The sequence below is a fragment of the Meleagris gallopavo genome, chromosome 4 (assembly GCF_000146605.3).
Source record: "Meleagris gallopavo isolate NT-WF06-2002-E0010 breed Aviagen turkey brand Nicholas breeding stock chromosome 4, Turkey_5.1, whole genome shotgun sequence".
Lineage (NCBI taxonomy): Eukaryota > Metazoa > Chordata > Aves > Galliformes > Phasianidae > Meleagris > Meleagris gallopavo.
Window position 1 is genome coordinate 53,388,192 of NC_015014.2, and position 22,453 is coordinate 53,410,644.

General features: G+C 35.9%; 1 protein-coding gene across 1 annotated transcript in view; it reads left to right on the plus strand.

Annotated features, from left to right (window-relative positions):
• The window catches only part of DHX15 (DEAH-box helicase 15), a gene marked incomplete at its 5' end in the record, with an annotated part of 36,719 nt that overhangs the window by 10,518 nt on the left and 3,748 nt on the right, over positions 1–22,453 (plus strand). The window contains 7 exons of the mRNA XM_010710334.3: positions 4,036–4,203; positions 8,548–8,634; positions 10,039–10,188; positions 10,337–10,445; positions 11,472–11,663; positions 14,641–14,763; positions 17,819–18,009. Of these exons, the coding sequence (XP_010708636.2) occupies positions 4,036–4,203; positions 8,548–8,634; positions 10,039–10,188; positions 10,337–10,445; positions 11,472–11,663; positions 14,641–14,763; positions 17,819–18,009 (1,020 nt within the window). The remainder of the gene's footprint in view (positions 1–4,035; positions 4,204–8,547; positions 8,635–10,038; positions 10,189–10,336; positions 10,446–11,471; positions 11,664–14,640; positions 14,764–17,818; positions 18,010–22,453) is intronic.

The following is a 22,453-nucleotide window of genomic DNA, read 5'->3' on the forward strand; positions in this document are numbered from 1 at the left end:
TTTTTTTGAGGTTTACCTTTTTTTCCCCATCCTCTTGCCATCCTTTAAGCACTATGAAGGCTTTTATATTTTCTCTTGGATGGGCTGGGAAGGGATTGAGTTTCTTAAAGGATAGGAATTTCAACTCTACCGTCCTAATTTATCTTGTTGCAGCGTAAGTATTTTTCTGTGTATTTTGAAAGCAGGAAGTGGTGGTTGATGTGATCCTTTGGGGCAAGGTATGCAAGCAGTACTGAGCAGTATGAAATGGATAGGTCACAAAAAAGACTATGAAAAGGCTGTCTTTGAGTATTCAAGTAACCAACCTGTAGCTAATGCTTTCTCTGGTTAGTTAGTAGTACCTTTGCATGTGTATTTGTAGAAGTATTGATCAGCTGTGAGAGGAAAAATAAAGCGTTGTGCTCTCAGTTTGTTGACAGCTTGATATGAGTAGCAGTTATTGCTATTTCCAGAATGTAAAATAAATCTGCAGTCCTGGCTTTCTGAGAATTCAGGACTTTTTATGTCAGCAGGCATCAAATTCAGATTTTCCTTATTGTCTGGTGACTCTTTGCATTTCTACCTGCACGGAAGCACAGTGGATAAAAATTACTGCATCTGAAGATGTTGTTCTTTGTTGTGTTTCTTCTTTCTTAGGCACTAGTTATCAGCCTGCCTTCTTTGGAAGAGTGGGTTAAGATGGAGTAAAAATCTTGTCAAATTCAAGAAGCATAAGTAACGTACTTAATGGCTGTACTACCTCTTCTGATAAATTAAAAGGAAATTGAGCATTATGCTCTTGCTTTGTTTTATAAACAAAACACTGGAAAGCGTTGCTTCCCATATGGACTTAAGTCTTACTGAACTTCATGACAAGGCTTGGAATCCAACCCTTGGAGGGAAGGCTGTAACTTGCTGACCTACACTGTTCTAAGAAGAAATCAAACAGTGAATAATGCGAGTGTGGTGAGAGTCTGTAGGAGTGGCACACCCAGTACTACCTTTGATCATAAGTAGGGAGTTGGAAATAACTAAAAGCCAACAGTCTTGTGATTGAAAGTAATGCTCCTTTAGTTAAACTTCTGAACTAGACATTCTAAATTTCAAATAGGATAATTTTACCACCACTTAATTATATCAATCCATTTTGATCAAGCTATGAGCTTTTGAAAACTTCAGTGTAGACAGGCTGGCTGGGACAATTCTGAGGGCTGTTTTTCAGATAACACTCAAGAATTCTCATTTTGTGAGGAAGTAAGATCAGGTTCTCTTAACCTTAGTATTGTCTAAGCCTCATACCCCTTATTTGATAGGCACACTTTGATTATTTCTGAAGCAGGTCTTTTTGCTAATGCGAAGCAGTTGTGGCTCTGACTGGTTTCTGTGATCCCATACATGTTCCTACTGCCAGTGCAGTGATGTCCTCAAGTAATTGGTGAAGTTGTCAGGGCTCTTTGAGGAGCTATTCAGACATAGTGTAAGACAAGTTTGCTGTACTTCCCCTTTTTTCCCTCCAAGAAGAAAAATCTTACATGTTTGGTGGTGGAATAATTCCTTTTCAAGGGATTTTGTAATGGACTCAATGTGCAAGCATTAAAATGATTTTAAAAATAAAATCTTTCAATAATTGCATTTAGAGACTGTTGAATTAGACTTGCTGAACTCTCTGAGGATTGAAGTTAGGGTTGTGTGTTCAACCATACCTGTCATACTGTTAGGCTTAAATGCTTTCATGCTGTACAAACATGTCTGACAACTGAATCCTCAATATCTCCAAACTGTTCTATGTATGTCCTTAAGATTGCATGGTTTGGGGTAGCTTTTCAGAAAGCTTTCTGACAGAAATAACAATTGCACTTTGCTGGAATTGGAGAGTGCTTGTGGATACAGCTGAAGGAGAGAGATGCGTATCTATCACTATGGAAATTGAAGTAGTGGTAGTTTTTTGTTTTTTGTTTTTTTTTTAATTAAACAGTCCAGTACTACGGGGTTCTCTTGTATTGTCTTTACATGAGTGACATGTAAAGACATGGCTCTTGTCTTAGTAACTTACTGGCTCTTGTCACTTGGTGACTTAAATTCTTTAAGAGGATTCTGATGTGAATGATTTTCCGCTGATTCTGTCCATGGTGTCCAGCATCTGATCTTTCCAGTGTAGTGCAGTATGTTCAAATTCCTTAAAATGGTTTCCTGATCTTCATATCAGGAGCTCAGCTCTGTGCTAGATTTAGTGTTTAACTTTTTATGTTTTTGTAAGACAGTCTGATTACATATTACATTTCTAATGGATGTTCAGTAGCAGCTTGTGAAGACTTGGCACTGTGTGCAGAGTTGAGAGATTGTGGCTGCTGAGTTACTCAGCTACTTATTTTTGACATGCAGTCTTTTATCACAAGGATGGTTACATGAAATTATTAATTTACTGAACTGCTGTGTATGATGTGTCAACCACGTTAGGTTTTTACTTCTCACTAAGAGGCTATTAATGAACTTTCTAGAAGGATTTGTCAGAAGAACTCCATGTATTGGCTTTGGTGTAAATAAATTCATTCTTTGTTAATAAACCAGTAGGGGGCATTCCAGCTCAGTTTCTTGTGTGCCTCTTAGGTTGTGAAAGGTATATTGGATTTGTTGGCAGAATGCACCTTTGATTGAAAGTTTGTTGTTGTTGTTGTAAATATGTGCAGTTCATTCAAATGGGCAATATAATGCTAGAAGACATTAAGCTTGCTATTAAGGAGCACTTTGACATCACAGAGGTAGGCATTGCACCTGTTGCTTTGCTGTGTTTCTGTTAATTACATATACTGATCAGTACAGAACATGAGTATTGTACTATGTGTGCTTATTTAAAACATGCTGAATGCAGTTATGCTGAAAACTGAAAAGTCTCAAAGTAAAGATGATCTCCAAATCTTGTCAAGTTTGTTCTACATTCTGCCTGAATTTTATGATTTCTACAAAGGAAGCTGCTTTTGTTTCCATAACTATAATTTAAAGCAGTGATTTTTACAGAAGCTTTATATTAACTGATGTTTTATGTGCTCCTGTGACTGTCCTAAGCATGACTTTAACTCCAGGCTGGTGAATTAATTGTGGTAAGGGAAATCTGGCCTCTGTTCTTGGAATATGTTGTGGACATGTTTTTGCATACTGTTTTTCTTGTCACAGTGATTTTATCCTCCCATCAGTGGTTCACTAGAAATATCAGTAGTTGATTAGAGTACCTCTTAATTATACTAGTTAGTTATACTAGCAATTTTAAGATGAAGTTAATGAATTGTAGTATTCTTTTGGCCTAATTCTCATTACATTTTGTCATAACTATAGGCTATATAGCTGACTTAAATCTCTTGTTTTAAACTGCAACTTAATTGTAACTGGGCTGCGTTGAACTCTTGTGTAAGAAACAATAGCAAGTGCAGTGCTTTACCGAGGTCAAAACTGCATGAGAAAATCTGTACAGTCTGCAGAGTTTGTTGCTTTGTATATTCTACTGTTTAAATGGAATTCCATTTAATTTTACTTCAAAATCTCAAGCACTGGATTAAGAGGTTTGGTTCTGAGCATCCATGTTTATACTGTAAAGGTGTTTGTTCTCATTAGGTACAATGAAGCAAATCTTCCATATAATTGCATTAGTGATACGTGACATTGAAGCTTAATTGGCTTATTTTAAATATCTTGCACATCAATTTCTTTTAGATTGTGAAAATTGAAAAGGTCATGAGTGCAGTTTAATATTCCAGGGTGAGAGATTTCAATTTTAGTACAATTTGTAGAGAATTAATTAGGAAACATGACTAAAAGGAAAAGGATGTTGCATGCAAATGAGGCTGTTCATTAGAGTATGGAAGAAGCTGAGGCATCTGGGAGCTTCGTGAAAATTTAACTGGAAATTTGGCAAGCACCTGGGATTTTTTTGTTTTTTATTAAGTGAAGTTATTGTAATTGTTTTTCTGGGTATAGACATAGTGCAATTGTGATGAGTTGTTCTAACATAGAATGGATTAGCTTTCCTATGGAGTTCTTTCAACCACTGTTGTTGTTTTGCAGGAGATTGATGAAGCCTGCAAGAGGATAAAACGTGAAATTGATGACTTAGGTCCTGAAGTGGGTGACATCAAAATCATTCCATTGTATTCTACCCTTCCTCCTCAGCAACAACAGAGGATTTTTGAACCTCCCCCACCAAAAAAACAGAATGGAGCAATAGGAAGAAAGGTAAGTAGTATGCTGTTTTAATATGCTCTTCACAGTTGGTTGAGCAGTTATTTTAAGTGTACAGAAATGAGTAGAAAGCTTTAATGAAGCCTTAATCTTTATCACTTGAAATCAGAATTACCTAAAAATTTACTTCTTCATGCAGTTCAAAATTTTGCCTTCTGTATATGATGCAAAACTCTACTAGTAAAGTTTGATTTAACTGAGTGGAACTGGCATTCATACAAATTTCTTTTGAGGAAGAGAAGTTGGAGCAAATACTGAATTTGACAGCCACTTGATATATGTGGAGGGATGGGATTTTTCTCTGATTAATTATTGAAATGTGTTCTTTCTGGAAATGAAACTGCCAGATAATGTCCAATAAGGGGTTGGTCATGTTCTATTTGCTTCTCAAAGGCTTACAGAAAGGTACAAGTTAAAACAAGTTGTCAAGTTAGAGGGTCATTCTGACTAAGGAATTGGGGTTCTTCTCATTCATCAGGCAAAAAGGATCGGAAAACTCAAGTCTTGAAAAATGGTATTAGTGGATGTTCTTCACAGAATTAAAATAGTTCAGTTCTGAATGCATGTGTAAACTACGTGAGAAACTATGGATCCATAATTTCTCTAAAACTGGATGTTTGAAGGAATCTGATAGAGCTTCTTGAGGCTAAACAACTGCTGTATAAAATCTTAGCATTTACCAAGTTAGATTTTTTTACAGCCAAAGCTGAATCACGCTAACTGCTTTAGGTGGGGTTTATTCCTTGATTGTTTGCCATTTTGGACAGTACAATGTAGGTAGAATAGGAGAGACGTCTTAGTGTTCTGTAAGAAATTACTTAATAAATTAAGAGAAATTATCTGATTTTTCTTATTGTTTTGGATTGTATGCCTTCTGCAGTCATGAAACTAACACTGCAAGTAAATTGTATTAGTAAATACCTCCAATGAATGAAATTAATTTTCAGAGCTGTGTATTTCATTTAAATTTGTTTAAAACTGTGGACTTCAAAATAGACCGTTTCTCTTCCTCTTGATAAGAGGATAGCAGATGCACCATGGACTTCTCATTATGTTGATCTGTCAAAGAGTGTATCAGTGTTGAAGAGACTCTCTTTGTAGTAACTATCTTTCTACAAGAAAAATTGACAGTCTGGAAAAGTTTCAGCTGAGGGTATAAAATATGTAAGCAACAGATTCAAACCTATGAAATCATTGTGTTGACAGTATTTTTTTTTTTCTTTTTTTCCCCCTTTTTTGCTGTGCTTCTAATTATATGTTTGACTGAAGTGTTTTGGCTCTGGTATAGGTTCATTTCTTTATGGTAAATCTAGGAATGAAAAATGCATCCATGAATTGAGAAGTTACTGTTTTATCTTCCGTTAGTGATCAAAATGTGTCAAGTAGGACCATGAGTGCTGAGCCTCTGCTGTGTTGCAGAATGCCTGATTCTGCAGTCTCTGGTGGCAGTTGAGCCTGGTTTTCAGAACTGCTAAAGGAAGGACAGCTCAGAAGAGCTCTAAATCATTTGAAAGGCTATATTAGGCGTAAAAATAAATATGTAAAGTGAAGGGCATAGATATCTGATTACTTATTTCCTCAGCTTTAGTTTCTATGACTTACCAACTTCTAAGAAAGTGATTGTGAGAGTCTTACTTGGAAGTTGATGCTAGTAACTTAGTCAGCTGTGATCAATCCAGTCTTAAACTTGAGAGAAGCAATGTCTTCTGCATCAGTCTTCAGGTTTCTGAAGGTAGTAAACTGCCTGCAAATTTTAATAGTTAAAATTAAACTTTAAAAATTAAAAATGTTTAAAATTAAAAATTAAATGTGGTTAGCATTTTAAGCATTTCAGTATTGAACATGAGAGCAATTACCTGTAGTGACCATATTCTTTGTAGGAGGAATCAAAAGTTCAGATCAGACTTAGTGGTCTTGGTTTTTTTTTAAGGGTTTTTCAGTGGTATTTTCACTGGTAAATCCTGGAATGGGAAGGGCTTTTCCCTATTATTCTCTCTTTTATGGTTAACACATGCCTTTAAAACTGGGAGGAGGAAAGAAGGTGCATTGAATCTGACTGCTCTCTTCTGTGATCCATTTGAAATTTGTGCAAGATAACATACATATCTTCAGTATTAGATTGTGGAACTAATCACTTAGTGTAAATTGGCATTTAGTTCTGCCCATCACTTCCTACAAACAAAGCTGTTCCTGATAGCAGAATGGAATTTCCAGATTTGTTTTATTTTTTGTTCCTGGAAACTTAAGAGTTACTGGTTAATGCATGGGCAACATGTAGAGATCTTAATGTTTAGCTAATATGTAGCTTCTTAATATTCCAAGAAAGCTGTTTAATCTCTGAAAATCTTTGGGGTATCAAGCTGCTAATGTGATATTTAGAAATCTTTTTGCCATAACCATTTCTTTAATTGCAATAGTGCAGTTAAAACTGCAAAACTGCAGTGAAAAGTAATTAGATACAATTTATTATTTTACATAATTCAGCACTAATTTCCTTCGTCTGATTTTCATGTAAATTTGTTTCTGATTTAGACTTGAGATGTTGTGGAACTTAAGTTTGTCTTTGATTTCTTGCAGTATTACATTCGTTCCTTATTTTTTAAATAATGTTACATTAACAAGTGAAATATGGATATAAAGGGGGATCCACTGTTATAACTATTTTTTTTCTCTACTCGTGGAAAGTCCTGCATAATTCTGAGTACAAGACCAGTAAATTCAAGTTAAATTGATGGGCCTTTGTGGGCTAGTCATATTAACAGTATTGAGTTATCAGTACTGAAGAAGTGTTCTGATAGAAATTGATGATCAAAAGCAGGACAAAAGCCTTCCAGCGCTGCTTTGTAATTCATTGTGAAGCTTCTGGGGAGGAACGCTTTGTTTTTTAGTAGGTCCAGAAAAAGTTCATACTTCTGATAAAATGCATTCTGCAGCAGCAAGCTGAATGTGGCTTGACCAGCCTTTTAACATGGGAGTGCTAGTTTAATTTGCATATTTAATGACTTGCAAAATTTTTGTGACAGTGCAATTGTGCTTCTGTGTCACCAGTTAATTGCATTGCTTTTTTTGTAGGTTTCCTCAACGAGAGGTGTATTTTTTTTTTTTAAGAATTTCTAAATAGCATATCATTTCAGGATGGAACACCATATTGATTGTAAATTGCTTTTCTTTTTCCCCCACCTAAATATTGCATTCATTATTTAGCAGCCTCTAGGTGAGCTTAGACACTTAAGTCTACTTTGGATGCAATGAGTTAAGAATAATGACTGTCAAAAGATTGGCCAGGAGGAAATCGTTAGGATTATCAATCTATTTCAGCCACTAGCTTCAGTGTAATTCAGAACAAATTTTTAGGAGAATCAAATTCTAATTGCTAAACTGAAAATTGTGATGATGGTTCTCTAAAATTAAGAAATAAAAGGTAAGTAGTCTAACTGACACCCTGAACTCCTTTTTGAATCTTTTTTAAGCCAGCAGGTTAGATTTTCTTTTCACGAGTGATATGTGCTTAATGTGCTCAGTGTTGGGATGAGAACTAGAAATATCTGTGGACTGCTATACCGAATGTAGGTGTGTGAATGGCAATGAACCAGCCCTCAGAACACAGATATGCCTTTGTAGTTTCATGGTTGCAGAAATTCTGTAGAAACTCAAAACCATAACCTTGAAAATGTGAATGTATTCGACTCTCTAGTGTTTTTAAAAAATAGAGTTGAAATTAAACAGGGTTTGAGGATCTTTGCTGGAATGTATTGATAACTGCTTTATTCTGAACCAAGTGAAAAAATGTATGAGTAAAAATAATAAGCATATATCTGTTTTGGCTGTTAATATCTGGAGTGTAAAACAGAGAAGGCTTTCCTCTGCTTAACTGGAGGGGAGCCTCTGTGGATAAATGTGACTCATCAAAGTACAGTTACATAACCCTGGACAGAATATTATTTAACCAGCTTGCCATCTTTGTGCTTAAAAAGGACTTTAGAAGGCAACAGAAGATGTTGGAGAATAGGTGTGACTTCTCGTTTTTTTTCTGGCGCTAAGCAAAATTTTGAATAGAAATTTTTCATATAAATATTCACTCTTCTGGTTTTTTTCCTCAACGCTGTCTTTTTAATATCGTTAGTGAAACATACAACAGAAACACAGTGGACAAAATTGGATGGACTTCAATACAGGTTCATCTAGTTGACTTCAGATGCAGCAGAAGTTTTGGAGCAGAGCTCTGCTAATTACTGATGAGGTGTAGGAAGGTTTGCTGACAATTCTTGCTTCAGGGAGTCAGGGCTCTGTATGAGCATGTTCATGACCAAGTAGTTATTAACTTTCCTTTTTCAACAGGTTGTTGTGTCCACTAACATTGCTGAGACATCATTAACAATAGATGGTGTTGTGTTTGTGATCGATCCTGGCTTTGCAAAACAAAAGGTAAATACCATATCAGTTGATCTGGTTTGATTGGGTAATTCTTCTTTGTAAACATCTTGACAGGTCTTACTCAATTGAAGTCTCGGTGCTTAATTTTTTGCTTTTCTTAAACTTAGAACATTGTAAAACAGCTTAGTAGAGCTTTAGCCTTAAAAATTGAAATAAGGGGATTTGAAGTTAGGTGTAGAATACGAATTTCCTAGAAACTTGATTTACTGAAAATAAACAAAACTGGTGCTGGAAGTTACCTGTTTAAGTCATGTTAGCATGGAGAACTCTAGCTCTAAAATGAGAAGAGAGAGGTAGTAAATACCTAGGCTAGTGTTGTTTCTTGTCAGTGTTTATTGGGTGCTCTTGCAGCTCTGAAAATCACATACCATGAAGCATTTCTTGAAACATGAAGGGAGATTCAGAGAATTGAAGTAGATTGCCTGTAGTCAAACCAAGAACTAAATGAAGTATAAATTTCAAGTCTTTTGAACTTCATTTAATTCTTTCACTGGTAACTGTCTTCATATCTTGATTTCTTAAGGCTTTTCCTTTAACACTCGTGCACATTGTCAGCCTTTCTCACTTCTGCAGAATGAGATACAGCAGAATGTGAGTACAGTCAATGCAGCTTAATACACAAGTTGCAATAATTTAGGTTTAACGCTTTCTGTGAGTAACTCTTCTGGCCAAATACTGTCTGTAATAAGAACTGAATGTTTTGAGTACGGTTTACACCTGTTCATACCAGGAGGGTTTTAGGCCATGAACCAAAGGAGGTTTTCATCTGAACTTGATTTTTTTTTCTTCTGTCTCATGAACCCTGGGGATGGGCTGCTGCTTATGTGTAACTGCAGTGAAAATACTGCGATATATCACAGAGTATTTTTGTATGTGAAAATCAACATGTGGCCTTGAAGTAATCTTGCTTTATAATTGGTGTGATTTTACAATTGCATTCAAGCCTTGATGTTACATTTCTCTGACCTCTAGAATACAATTATTCAACCTTATAATTGTTTCAAGACAACTTGTTTTTGCGTGGAATTACTTGAGCATCAAGAGTGTGTTTAGTACTCTATAGAACAAATTAGACACATTAGTTCTGCCATGAAAATCTTATCTAAAAATACACACACATTTAAGGACGATGGGAAGCCTGGCAGGAGATGGTGTTAATAAAAGAATTAAAAGTAACTGCTGTTTTCTAGGCAGTTGTGTAGCTTTTTGTCAACTGATTCAAAGGATTATGGAACCAAAATTGTTTCTCCCTTTCAGATTCATACAGCTTGTGATTTCCTAGTCCAAAGTTGCATTTGAAAATAAATTTAAAGCTGTCTTTATTTTTGAAATAAGTCTTAGTATGAGTGATGTTCATTCATCTCCTTTTCCTGCTCCTGTTCCACTTTGAAATAGGTATATAATCCTCGTATCAGAGTGGAGTCTCTCTTGGTGACTGCAATTAGTAAAGCTTCTGCTCAGCAGCGAGCTGGCCGTGCTGGTCGTACTAGACCAGGCAAGTGCTTCAGGCTTTACACAGAGAAGGCTTACAAAACTGAAATGCAGGTAAGATTACTCTTTTTGGAATGCATCTGTAAGAGCACTTGGTCCAATTGTTGTGTTGCCAAGCAAAATCAAAATTTGAATGTCTGTTCCTCCAAGCACCAAACTACACAGTACTGTAAGTTTGTTTTTTTTTTTTTCCTTCCCTTAGGATAACACGTACCCTGAGATTTTGAGGTCTAACTTAGGATCTGTAGTGTTGCAGCTCAAGAAGCTTGGTATAGATGATTTGGTGCACTTTGATTTTATGGATCCTCCAGGTATTTGTTTCATATTTTCTTGTCTGCTACAGGCGTAGATGACTTCTGCAATCTTTAATTTTGTTGAATACTTTATACAAAGGCATGGGGTATTATTTTCTTACTGAAACAAGTATCTTAATAACACTGTTTGCATAAGAGCTTCCAGTGGAAACAGGAAATCTACTGGATGCCCCTTACCTGCAAGGGGATTAAAAAATGTATTGCTGTGTGAATTTTTTACTCATCACCTTGATTACACTTTCTAATTGCACATCAGTTAACTGCATGTAAGTAAAATTGGCTAGCATTTTTAAAGCTGAATACATGCTTTTTGGATTAGTCTATAAAATTAATGTGAATCTTTCTTGTGAAAGTATTAAATGTTAGAAATACCTTAAAAATAGCAGGGATGTGTTGTAAATTAAGCTCACTGATCAGCTTTCTATAAATACGTCAAAACTGGTTGAGTTTTTCCACTTAAAATAAAAATGTAATGTCTGTAAACATTTAAGCAGTTTTACTGAACTGCATTGTTAGTGTAGTGCTAATGTGGTGTGTATGCTAGCTTAGCAGGCATCTGGATTCTTTTTTGTTTTTTCTTGTGGGCTTAATAGTAAGAAAATGCGGATTTAAGGGAAGTTTTTAAAGGTTCAGATTGTAAAAGAACATGGATAGCTAAAGCACATGGTTGAAATTCTGGGACTATGCCCAGTTTGTTTTCTGTTGAACAAGAAAGATGTCAGTGCTCTGGGAGAATATTGATATTACTGTGTGAATATTTAATAATGCTTCTGCTGTTTGAATCCTGATAAGTAGTACTCTTCAAATATTCAAAGACTTTGAACCAGTTAGTAGCTGTTCTATGTAAGTGATTTTTATCTACTAGTTCATTCATATCTGGGTGTGTATATTTGGATTTGGTAACTAATTTTGTGGTTGGTAACCAGCTGAATGGAGAGTAGAAAAACAAAGTCATCTGTGCATTCTTGTTCTTGCTTATTAATAGCACTTTGATTAATATAACTACCTAAATATTTCTTTCAGCTCCTGAAACTCTGATGAGAGCCTTAGAGCTCTTGAATTATCTGGCTGCTTTGAATGATGATGGAGACTTGACTGAGTTGGGATCCATGATGGCTGAATTTCCACTGGACCCACAACTGGCTAAAATGGTTATTGCAAGTTGTGACTACAACTGTTCTAACGAGGTCCTATCTATTACTGCCATGTTGTCAGGTAATATTAGGGAAAGGGATACCAAAGTGCAAATCTTCAGTTTGGGGGAAGTTTGAGCTTTCCACATCAAAAACATAAGCAATCTGAAGTTATTTTTAATAAAAGCTGATTTGTCAGAAATTTAATCCATTATGGGTTTGCTTGTAGACCTGCAGCAAATAATCATAATGTTAAGAAATCAACACGCATCGATAGGATCAAACTTTTTGATTAACTTTTAGTTAAACTGTATTTAGTAGAGTTAATAGAACATTTTGGTCTAGTGGAATGAAAATTTATTTTTAGTTTCATAATCAGGACTAAAAATGTCAACTCAACCACTCTGCTTTTAAGGCAGTGAAATCCATTCTCTATTAAGGAGAAATACCAAAGTGCGTTCTTCTGCACTATGATACATGCCAGTATTTCCAAAAGAATTAGAGCACAAATTATATTAAACTGCTAAACTTGTACGTGATGTGATTTTTAGTCATTAATTTTATTGGGAAGTTAAAAAGCATTCATTACTTTTAAAGGAAAGAAAGCAAGTTTGGGGGAGGGTGTATATTTTTAATAGTTAATTTGTGTGCGCAGCTGTACTTCGCATAAAGTGAATAGTCCTGTCATTACAGCTGCTTGTCGAGAGAGATTTTGAGAGAAAAATGTTGTCGAGCAAGCCTTGCATCTCATTCTCCAGTTTACATAGAACTGACTTCATTTTCTGGTTGGTCTCTCTAGGACAAGCAGCAAGATTTTGTTCTTAGGAAAGTCAGGATGTTCTGTATTTGTAATTATTGCAATGTCTTTAGGGTGTGTTATTTAACAGGCTCTTTGCAGTTGTACTACTGGTTTTGTGCTTAACTTGGACAATGAGAAAAAATAATCTGAGTTTAAAATCTGCTGCTTTGGTTAAGTCTTACAGTATATTTATATGAAAGTTTTTTTTTTTAAAGCAAGCTAAAATGTTTGTTGCAGAGTTATGATTGTTCAGACTCAGAGCAGATGGGCAGGGCAGAATCTTTAATTTTTTAAATTAATGGTAGGATTAATTGCGGAGGTGGTGGTAGGTTGGTGCCTGTCTTTCTCTTGCCCCCAACTATTCCCTACCCACCCCAGAAATAGGTACTAAAGGACAATCCAGAAGTCTAGGACTTGTCTGTTGTAGTCGGTTGATTTGTCTTAGTCCTTTTTCTATTGACATTTTTTACAACCCTTTTTTTTTTAAAGCTGGTGTTTTCTATGCGCTTTTTTAAACATTTGTCTTGAAACTGGTTACTGTCGAGATAGTAACTAAAACTCTACGTAAAGACTTAACAGCCTAGTATTTGTGGTCTGTTTTCCAAGTAGATTTTTTTTTTTTAAACTGGTAATGCACCATTTGATAGATAGTATATACATAATAATGCCTTAAGTACATACATAGATTGGCTGGATGTGGATAGGAATCCAAGTATTAATAGTTCGGACTAAAATGAAAACTACATACCAGAAAAGAGTGGAGAATAGTATAGAATAAATCAGCAGATTAAAAAGTTGTAGTTAATTTAGAAGTTACTGTAGAGTTCTGTTGTCTTGCTATGGGATTTCACATATCTAACCTCTCCATAGAGCAAGTGCTACTAATTAAAACAGTGAATTATTCCAACTTATTCTATTACTGATTTTTACTTTTATTAGTGTGTTTGAAACTAAAATAGTCTATATTTTTGCTTTCAAATAGAGGATGGGGTATTTGCTTTGCACCTGCATTTCAATTTTATTTACTGCATTAGACTTTCTGATTTGTTACCGTGTGATTCAGTATTGCGGTTTGCATTTTTCTGAAATTACATCCAGTATTCAATTCAGTATACTTCTGAAATGTAGTGGTTCTTGGGATTTTATGGGATTTAAAAATGAGCACACAAAGGCTCTCATCTGTTGGGGACAGATGAGATCAGATTTAAGTTATGAGCAGGCTACTTCAGTCTTGGTGGAAAAAATGAATGATTTGTAGTATTAGCTGCAAAATTAATGCTTCTTTGGCATTAATTTCATTGAAATTTAAACTCTTAAAAATTACGTCTTCAGTATCGCTTCCTTAAACTGCTTTTTTCTCCTATTTATCTCTGTAAAGTAAGATCTATAACTACTTTGAATGTATTGCAAATTTGTATTGAAATTGCAAACCTGTACGAATGTTGACAGACTGCAGATGTTATTGTAGCAAGCTTAATTCATGGTCTTCAGTGGTCTGCACTTGGAAAGGGAATGTTAAAACCTATTTTTTTAATTCAACTCAGAATAAGACCAAATCGGACTTTGGAGAGTGTAACAGTGGGCAGAGATCATCACATCACAATTTTTATTTCAAGTAGTGTCTAAGGACGGTTTAACCTTCCACCACTACCGCTACCATCACAACTTTGTCTTGATATTTTCATTCGCATATGCTTCTGTATACCAGTGCTGATAACAATACCATATTGGGAAGATGACTTGACTGTCCTGGTATGTTCTGTTTAGCAGCAGACTTGTAATAAAGCTAACGCTTGTTTAGACTGTGTCAGTGCAATATAGTTCCAAAATTAGCTTCTGCTCTTATCCACTGCAGAAGACAGAAGCTTTTCTAGAAAGCAAACTTGCCTTTCAAGTGTTCTGTTATATGATACTAGTTCCTGGTAGAGCTATCAGCACTGGGCCTTGAACCAAGATCTATTGAGAATCCCAGTATATATAAGTAACATTGATGGCCTTCAGAATAGAGATTTTGATGCCTACGTATAATTCTATTAAAATAATCAGGTACTCTGTAGATTTGAAACCCTCTTGTCTTACAGATGTGGTTAGGTGTTGATGTACCAAATCAAGGTAGTAAACAGTCCAAGATGCAGTTGGAGGCCATCCTGCCCTGCCCTATGCTCTGTGAACTGACCTAGCTAGGCCTTGTTCCTCTATCTGTGAATGCGTGACTCATCGATATGGGCGTTTGTGTTGGGCCCATACCAACCTTGTTTAGTCCCACAGTGTTTTGTTCGTCCCACGGAAGCAAAGAAAGCAGCAGATGAAGCCAAGATGAGGTTTGCCCACATTGATGGAGATCATCTGACGCTGCTGAATGTCTACCATGCTTTCAAACAAAGTAAGTGTGTACCTGTTGTAGCAAAATAACTTCATGTTTTCTATGTGGCCAGCTTTTGTTCCCCAGTTCTGTGGGCAGTTGAGAGACTAGGTAGGGCCTTTTTATACTATTCTATCATAATTATTAATATTTTCTTTTAAGTATGTAAAAGAGCTAATTAAATGCTACTTTCTTTAGGAGAGAGAATCAAAACCTAGTAAAGAGATCATGTTTAAAAAAAGAAAGTCTGGAATCAGGCCAGGCTTTTAAATCAATGTTGGTAACCTTGAACAGAAGGAAGCAGGCTTTCCCATAATTAAGAAATATTGGAAACTTGTTATCTGATGCTAATTATAGAAAAGTCAGCATAATTGTTCAGTAACTTTTCAGGATGAGCAGCGCAGAGAATGTGTGATTTACCCTGGTTGTAAATCTAAAGATGACTTAATCTGGTTGGAAGTGAAAAGTAATGTTTTATGATCTAGCTGTGTTTCTTGTGAACAGATGAAAAAAGTAACAGTCTTAGATGCCAAGTAAAAACTTAGTAGTCATTTCTGTTGTAGTTTTGATGCAGGAATTCTGTGTCAAAACAATTCAAACACTGTTTATCTTGTAATCAAGGGTGTCTTAAAATTAAACACACCAATGTACGTATTCAATACTGTCTTAAAAAAAATAAAAGCCTAGAAACTTTTAAATAAAACTTGCAACTGGGAGATACCTATCAATTAGTTCTGTTAGTTGTTTAGATAACAAGATCCAAATTGTCTTGAAGATATCTTGTATGTGTGTTCCTGAGCCGATGCTTTCCTGCTCAGGTTAGTCTTCTCTTCCTTAATGAAACCAGCCTTAGATAATTCATCAAAGGAAAACGACTGTTTGATGTCCTTGGCAGTAACTTAATATGTGATGAGGTCAGGGCCTAAATCTCTCAGGGCTACCTGCTGGAGTTCTTCTGTTTCTAAAAATACATGGAACCAAAATGCGAAGAACTTGGGCTGAAAAGTCAAGACCTTTCTTGGTATATAAGAAATACGTGTTTGTCTGTGCCATTTAATATGGCCTACGTATAAAACATGAAGCAGCATTGTCTGCTTGAACATGTGGTTTGAACTTCAGTTTTGCATGATGTAAAGTAGAAAATCAGGTGTGTTTTTTGCCTTTTTTTGTAGTTAAAATGCATTCAAATATAGTAAATTTGTTTGACATGTTTTGCTTTTAATCTGCTGGGATTTTTTTTTTAAGACTTAAAATGTACAGTAAAAATAGCTACTTTTTAATCATTACAATATTTTGCATTAGTAAAGTTCATAACTATATTGTACAATTCTGATATAGAAATACCTTCTGTAGTGAACTGGGTACATTTTGTCACAGAGATTTCAATGGTTTTTAAAAAGTCAGACAAAATTTGTAGGCTGCTTAACGATCTCTTTCCCAGTGCCTGAATCCAAGTCGTGTCCTTATTAGGATTTAGGTAATACAGTAGTGTTGATATTGTCTTGCAGAGTAAGTTTCTGTTGTTAATTTTTGTCTGCCAACAGAATACACATATTAGTGAAGACCAAGAGTGGTGTCAGTTTTCAAGGCATTCATCTACTTGTCTGCCCCTTTTCTTTTTCCTGACTGTTTTAACAAGTCCTTCTGTAAATATTTCACAGAATCATGTATTTTTATATCACAAACATGCTGTGTGTGTATATAGTGGTTTTATATGTAGTAGCACACATTTTCAAATGTACTGGATTTAGTTATCAGTAGCATTTTTTTGGTCAGAAATTGGGGAGCTTTTAAAACACATAATTAAATGAGAAATTATTTCATTTCTGGAAGAGCCTATGCACTTCAGCCTTTTACTTTTTTTTACTGCATGGCTTTATAGATCTGTGGTTCTGCAGTCTTTTTAGCATGGAATTGCATGGGAATAGTCTTCTGTTGGCATTTTACTGTGAATGGAGTTTTCTCATATTCAGAATCAGAATAAAAAACACAAATACTATTTATACCTTGAACAATATGAAACAGTTCTGGATCATGTTAAAGCACACTGTTCAAATGCCATGGAAAGCAATGTGCTGTGGTACTTAACGAATTTCACGTTTGCTGTGTAGTGTACCAAGAGGTTCAGCATGTTTGATTTAAAATTTAGGCTCAAAGATTAAGCAACTTAAGCTTTCCTTCAGTTATTTAACCCTCTCATTTATATAATGCCAATTGTGTGAACTTTATAACTTGACTCGCATTTCTACGACTCTGTTCAAGAGAATTTAAATTGCTAGGATTGGTTTTGTTGGGTTACTGAGCTAGCAAATACTAGAATAGTGTTACTTGAAGACTAATACAGGTGGCAGGGAGAACTAGGTTTCTCAGAGTTAAATGTGTAGTTCTTTAAAGACAGCAATCAAACTGTTTTGTAATATCTCTTACTAGAGCTACCAGAAGTAGTAAAAAGAGTAACTTTAAGCATGGAAAGCTCACAGTTGTGTTACTGATGCTGTATTTTACCAGTCACTTAATTTTACTTAAACTGCTGTGAGGTCCATTGCACTTAGCATTGGACTGGTGTGTTTATGTACCTCTTCAACAGTTAGTCAGCAGCTTAATTTTAAGGGTTTGGGTTATGACCTATAATTATGTACCACTGTCTTGTTTATTTGTTGCATGTTACAGTTAAAAAATAATAATAATAATAAAGACTGCGGTGTTTTTTTTTATGTTGAATTGCATTTTATATTGCGGATTTTGAAGACTTTTTCTAATTGCAATAGAGGTGAAATGTGCAAAATTCATTGCTGTTGTATTTCAGCAAAACATCAATAGTTGTGCATTCACTATGTTGAGGAGGGGGGAAAGACTAATTTTCTTTTGTTTCCTGAATGGAAAATAATAGGATATCTAATGAAAGAAATCCACTGACTAGGCTAAGAGCTGTAATCACTTACTTTAAAAAAAAAAGTTAATGGGTATCTTTTCTTGGTGTTCATCTGACTGATCAGTCAGTTACTTGCTGTTTTATTTACTGATTCTAATTGGATAAAATACTTATTTTTGATTCATGTTTTTTTTAATATTGCAGATCATGAGTCGGTTCAGTGGTGCTATGACAACTTCATTAACTACAGGTCCCTGATGTCTGCAGACAACGTACGCCAGCAGCTGTCACGAATCATGGATAGGTTTAATTTGCCTCGTAGAAGCACAGACTTCACCAGCCGAGACTATTATATCAATATAAGAAAGGCATTAGTTACTGGGTATTTCATGCAGGTATGTGTGTGTTTTTGTAGGGGAAGCAGTTTAGTTTCATATTGCTTTTAGTGTAAGTGTGGTTGCTATCACTCATCAAACTTGAGGAATGTTAGTTAAGTTGTGTATGGCTTTATGTGTATGTGTCTGTATTACCACTTAGTCTTTGATAGATTGGTTGTTATTCAAAGTAAAATGTTTAGTCAAACTTTACTTGGTGCAGAAGTTGTAGACAGTCCTGCAAGTTTGGAAAATACAATTTCTGGCCTGACCAGTTGGGAATTGGCTATGTGAGTACCTAAACAGCATTATGAGATCAGTAGTGCAATACATGCCTTGGTGATGTTGGTTCTAGCTGTCTGAGCTCACCACAAAACTTCTGAGGGCAAATCATCATTATCCCATTGAGTAGGAATTAAATTCCTTAATAGTCTGACTACTTAATCCAATACTCAGAGATTAATTAAATCTCTGATACCATGGTAGAGGTTTCACTTTCCTGATGAGCCCATTGTTTGATTGTTGTTTTATCTGTGATGTTTTAGTAGAGGCGAGCAAGGATGAATGATAAAGAAGAAAATGGTAGCAGATCTTCCCAATCTAGGGTCCTTTTCTCCATAAACGGCTCGCTGAGCCTATCCCAGAATCTTGTTGTCTTTGACATCCTTTACCAGATTTAATTGTAAGTGGGCAGAATGGTAGGGATTAGAAGGATCCTCTGGATATCATCTAGTTTATCCTGCTGTAAACTATATTTTGTCACCTCAAACTGAGCAACCTGAGGAGATTTCTAGAAAGATTTCATAGCAAAAGTATATTTTACCTCCTCATTCAAAATTATTGAGGTGAGTCAAGAGATAGCTGTGGTAGAGTTGTTGAAGGTGCATGAAGTCAAAGCCATTTCTACAGTTTAACTCTTAAATTTTCCATGACACTGTGATACCTGACCTCAGCTCTGAGCTTTCTTTATGAGTAATGTTCAGTAGAAAAATTGTTTATAATGCCTGAAACAGGAAATGTTATTTATCTGCAGCTGAAGGACTTAAAAATTAAGTCTATGTGCGTGTTGTGCCTTCTGTTTGCAGAGATTCTCTGGCATTCTGGGGCTCTTGTTGAGAAGAGCCGAGTAATGAAATGCACACATCAGTTTTATCTGCTTAGTACAGAGCATGCATTGAATTGGAAGTGTGAGTGGTTGCAAAGTGTGTTCAAGTACAGTGGGTAGTCTGTGCAAGCAGAATAGTAAGGTCTGTGGGCACAAGCTGGTTAGCTTGATTCTTCAAGCTCCTGAGTTTAACAGTGTAGTCTGAAATGAGAAAAACAGGAGCAGCCAATGTTCTGATACAGGTCTACAGTATTTTCTCATCTAATTGCCAGCTGCCCTAGGTACAGTCATCAAATTCCTCTTGTTTGGTACTGTAGGAGTATCTGTATTACTCAAAGTCTGTGGCTGATGTCTGACATCATGTGCCTTCACAATACTTTATTAACTGTTAGAACAAAACCACTTAATTAACAGGAGAGCTGTAAACTTGCCTGCCTTCAGTTGTGTGTTAGTCACTGATAATTACAGAGTTTATGTTGGTTACTGACCATCTTTTTACCCTTCATATTTCAATACAAACAACTCTGTATAGAAAAGCTTCTGGAACGACAGATACTGCCAACATGTTAAGTGTAAAGCTTTTGTGCTGGGTCTCTGTTTTCACCACAGTTTTACAGGGGAAAACCTTTTTCTTGGTTCTTTCTAGTAACTGTTTCAATGTGACACATCTGAATATGCAGAGTATACATAAAATAGAGCAAGAGTACTTGGAAAATCTCTTAAGAAGCTACCCATAAAAATAAAATGCATTGGAAAGTTAAAATAGCACAGCTGAAGCTTTGATACTTACAGTATGTTTTGCTTAAAAATATCTGAAATCACAGTGTTAATCATGAAAGAAATCCTAGGATTTTTCATGACGTGGCTTTTTTGAAGCCTTGTATCTGGTATGGTTGTCTTTTTAAGAGCAGGAAATGCCAGTTTGTTAACTAAATTTAAATGCTTTGGAAAGAATATCTTTACATACATCACAGCTCAGAATGTGTGTGAGAGAACTTTGGCTTTCCAAAGGACATTCCAGACCCTGAAGTTACTCAAACATTTGAAAGATGGAGACAAAAAAAAAAAAAAACAAACAAACAACAGTTTTTGCTCTCAGTGCTGTTCTGTTTGTCTTCAAATTAAGCCCAGAACCTTTTTGGAAAACATAGCTTAATTAAACACAGGTTATATCAGGGTCATTACAGAAGATGAAAGTCAATAACCTGTGCTGTACAAGAAGTTAGGTGTTGAGGCTGCTCATTAAAATCTCATTCTTGCTACTACTGAGGTTTTGGTACTACTTTGTATATATTAAAGTCTGTATGTAATCATACTCCTACAGTAATTGGTATTAAGATAAAGCTACAATATCAAGGTGGTCACCAGTACATTTAATGGTATTCACTTCTCTCAAGGAATGCAGAATACAATTTTTAATGGCTTTGGAAACACAGTTGCATGATGTAAGAACAGAAACTTCAGAAATCCAAGCAATAGCAATTGCTCTTCAATACGTACTATCATTCATCCTTTCAAGAAGAAATATGAGAAACAATCAATTCCGTAAATTGTTGAGACCAAGCTGCCAAAATTAGTAGCCTTTGTTATTCTAAGTGCATTTAACTTGGACAGTGTTTGATACGTTTACCTCAGAATACGTGGTTGGGCTGAGTTCTGTAATATGATGGATAATATAAGCACACTTAAAACTTTAGGGGTGGAACAGTGACTCAATTCTTAATAAAATTGTGATGGCTTTGAAAACAGTATTGGGGAACCTGGAACTGGAATATTTTTTTTATGGTGGCGTGTTCCATGGCTTCTGTTTGAATTTGTTGGACTGATAAAAAGAATTGTATGTTATCAGCAGGTGGGATTTTCTCAGTCTGTAGAGAAGCCTGTTGTAGGAAGAGATGCATGGGCTGCCTTGGATCCTTATGATCCTTTTAGGGTTGTGTATGTGTAGCATACATTATGTAGTCAATAGTGTTTAACTTCTGACTCCTATTTCCAGCCTCATTTGCAAGTGTTTCATATTAATATGTGACAAATTCTTTGAGAGAATTTAGAGGTTCAGATTCGCTTCCTAGTGCCTTCCTTAGCACTATTTGTTGCTGGAAAATGAACCTGTTTGATAGGCATGCTTGGTATGGTTCTGTGGTTACAGTGGAAGCCTGATTTTACTTTTTTTGAGTAAAAAACATCACTGAATCACAGAATGATTGAGGTTGAAGATGACTTTGCTCAACCACCAAAACTGACTTCTGTGAAAATGAAATTGGAAGAGTGTCTCATTTCAGAGCTCATTTGTTATATTTTCCCCCCATACATTTGTCCTACCATCCATAAGCAAGAATCCTTCTGTGGTGAGTTGTTCAGCCTTTCTAGCCAATCTGCTATTTGAAGTCTGGGAGAGGGCTCCAGGGAAAGCTGATCTTTTCTTTCAGAACTTTTCTTTAACCAAGCAGATGTCTAAATACGTTTTGCAGAGGAGTACTTGGGTTTTGTTTTCCTAATCTATAGGAACTTCAGTTGTGCTTTTTTCTTTTGTCTCTAAAGGTGAAACTTTATTTCCTGTAGTAAGTCAGGAACAAGAGCATGACATTGACCAGTCCTGTGCACCTCTCTCCTCTGCTCCCCACATTGACAGAAGTTGCAGAATTACCAGTGTCTTGTTTTTTCCATCCTTCCTGACAGTAGGCACCCAGGCTTGTCTTGTGCCGTCCTTTCTATGAGACCTCTCTATCAATTGATTGAACTTTTTTCTGCTACTTTATTCAGTTAATAAAGTTAATATTCTCTGCCAGATCAACAGATTTTACCCTTCAACAAGTCAGTGTAAAAAGAACAGAGCTTAGATAAAGAAGAGCTTGGATCATATATCTAGATATGTATCATATCTACGTATCTAGATATACTCCTCCTCTTCCTTGTAGATACATGATAGCTGAGAGCAAGTCCCTCTTCCTGGTATTGGGGAGGCACTATGCTGTATTTTGCAGTCGCTAGAACTGGTTGCATGCCAGGGGTGCAAAGGTGCATAAACTGTCTCCTGCGTGTGCTCGCTTGCTCACTTATGTCAGCCTTGGTGCTTTCCAGAGCCTAATTTAGAAAAATTCTTTCAGCATGGCAATCCTACAGGATGCTTGCACCTTCAAAGAAGCAGCAGAATTACCTTTGTCATCTATGCTGAAACATCTCTGTCCAGGAGTGAGCAGGAAGATGTAGTGGCAGAAAGCTGGATCATCACTGCTTGCTGTGGAGCCATTGCTTCACTGTGCACGTTTCATTACAGCATTGCCATTACTGAACCTGGAATTAGCCATCATTCTGTCTGCTAACAAGCATACTTAGGAGAAACATCTAAATAGGATAAAT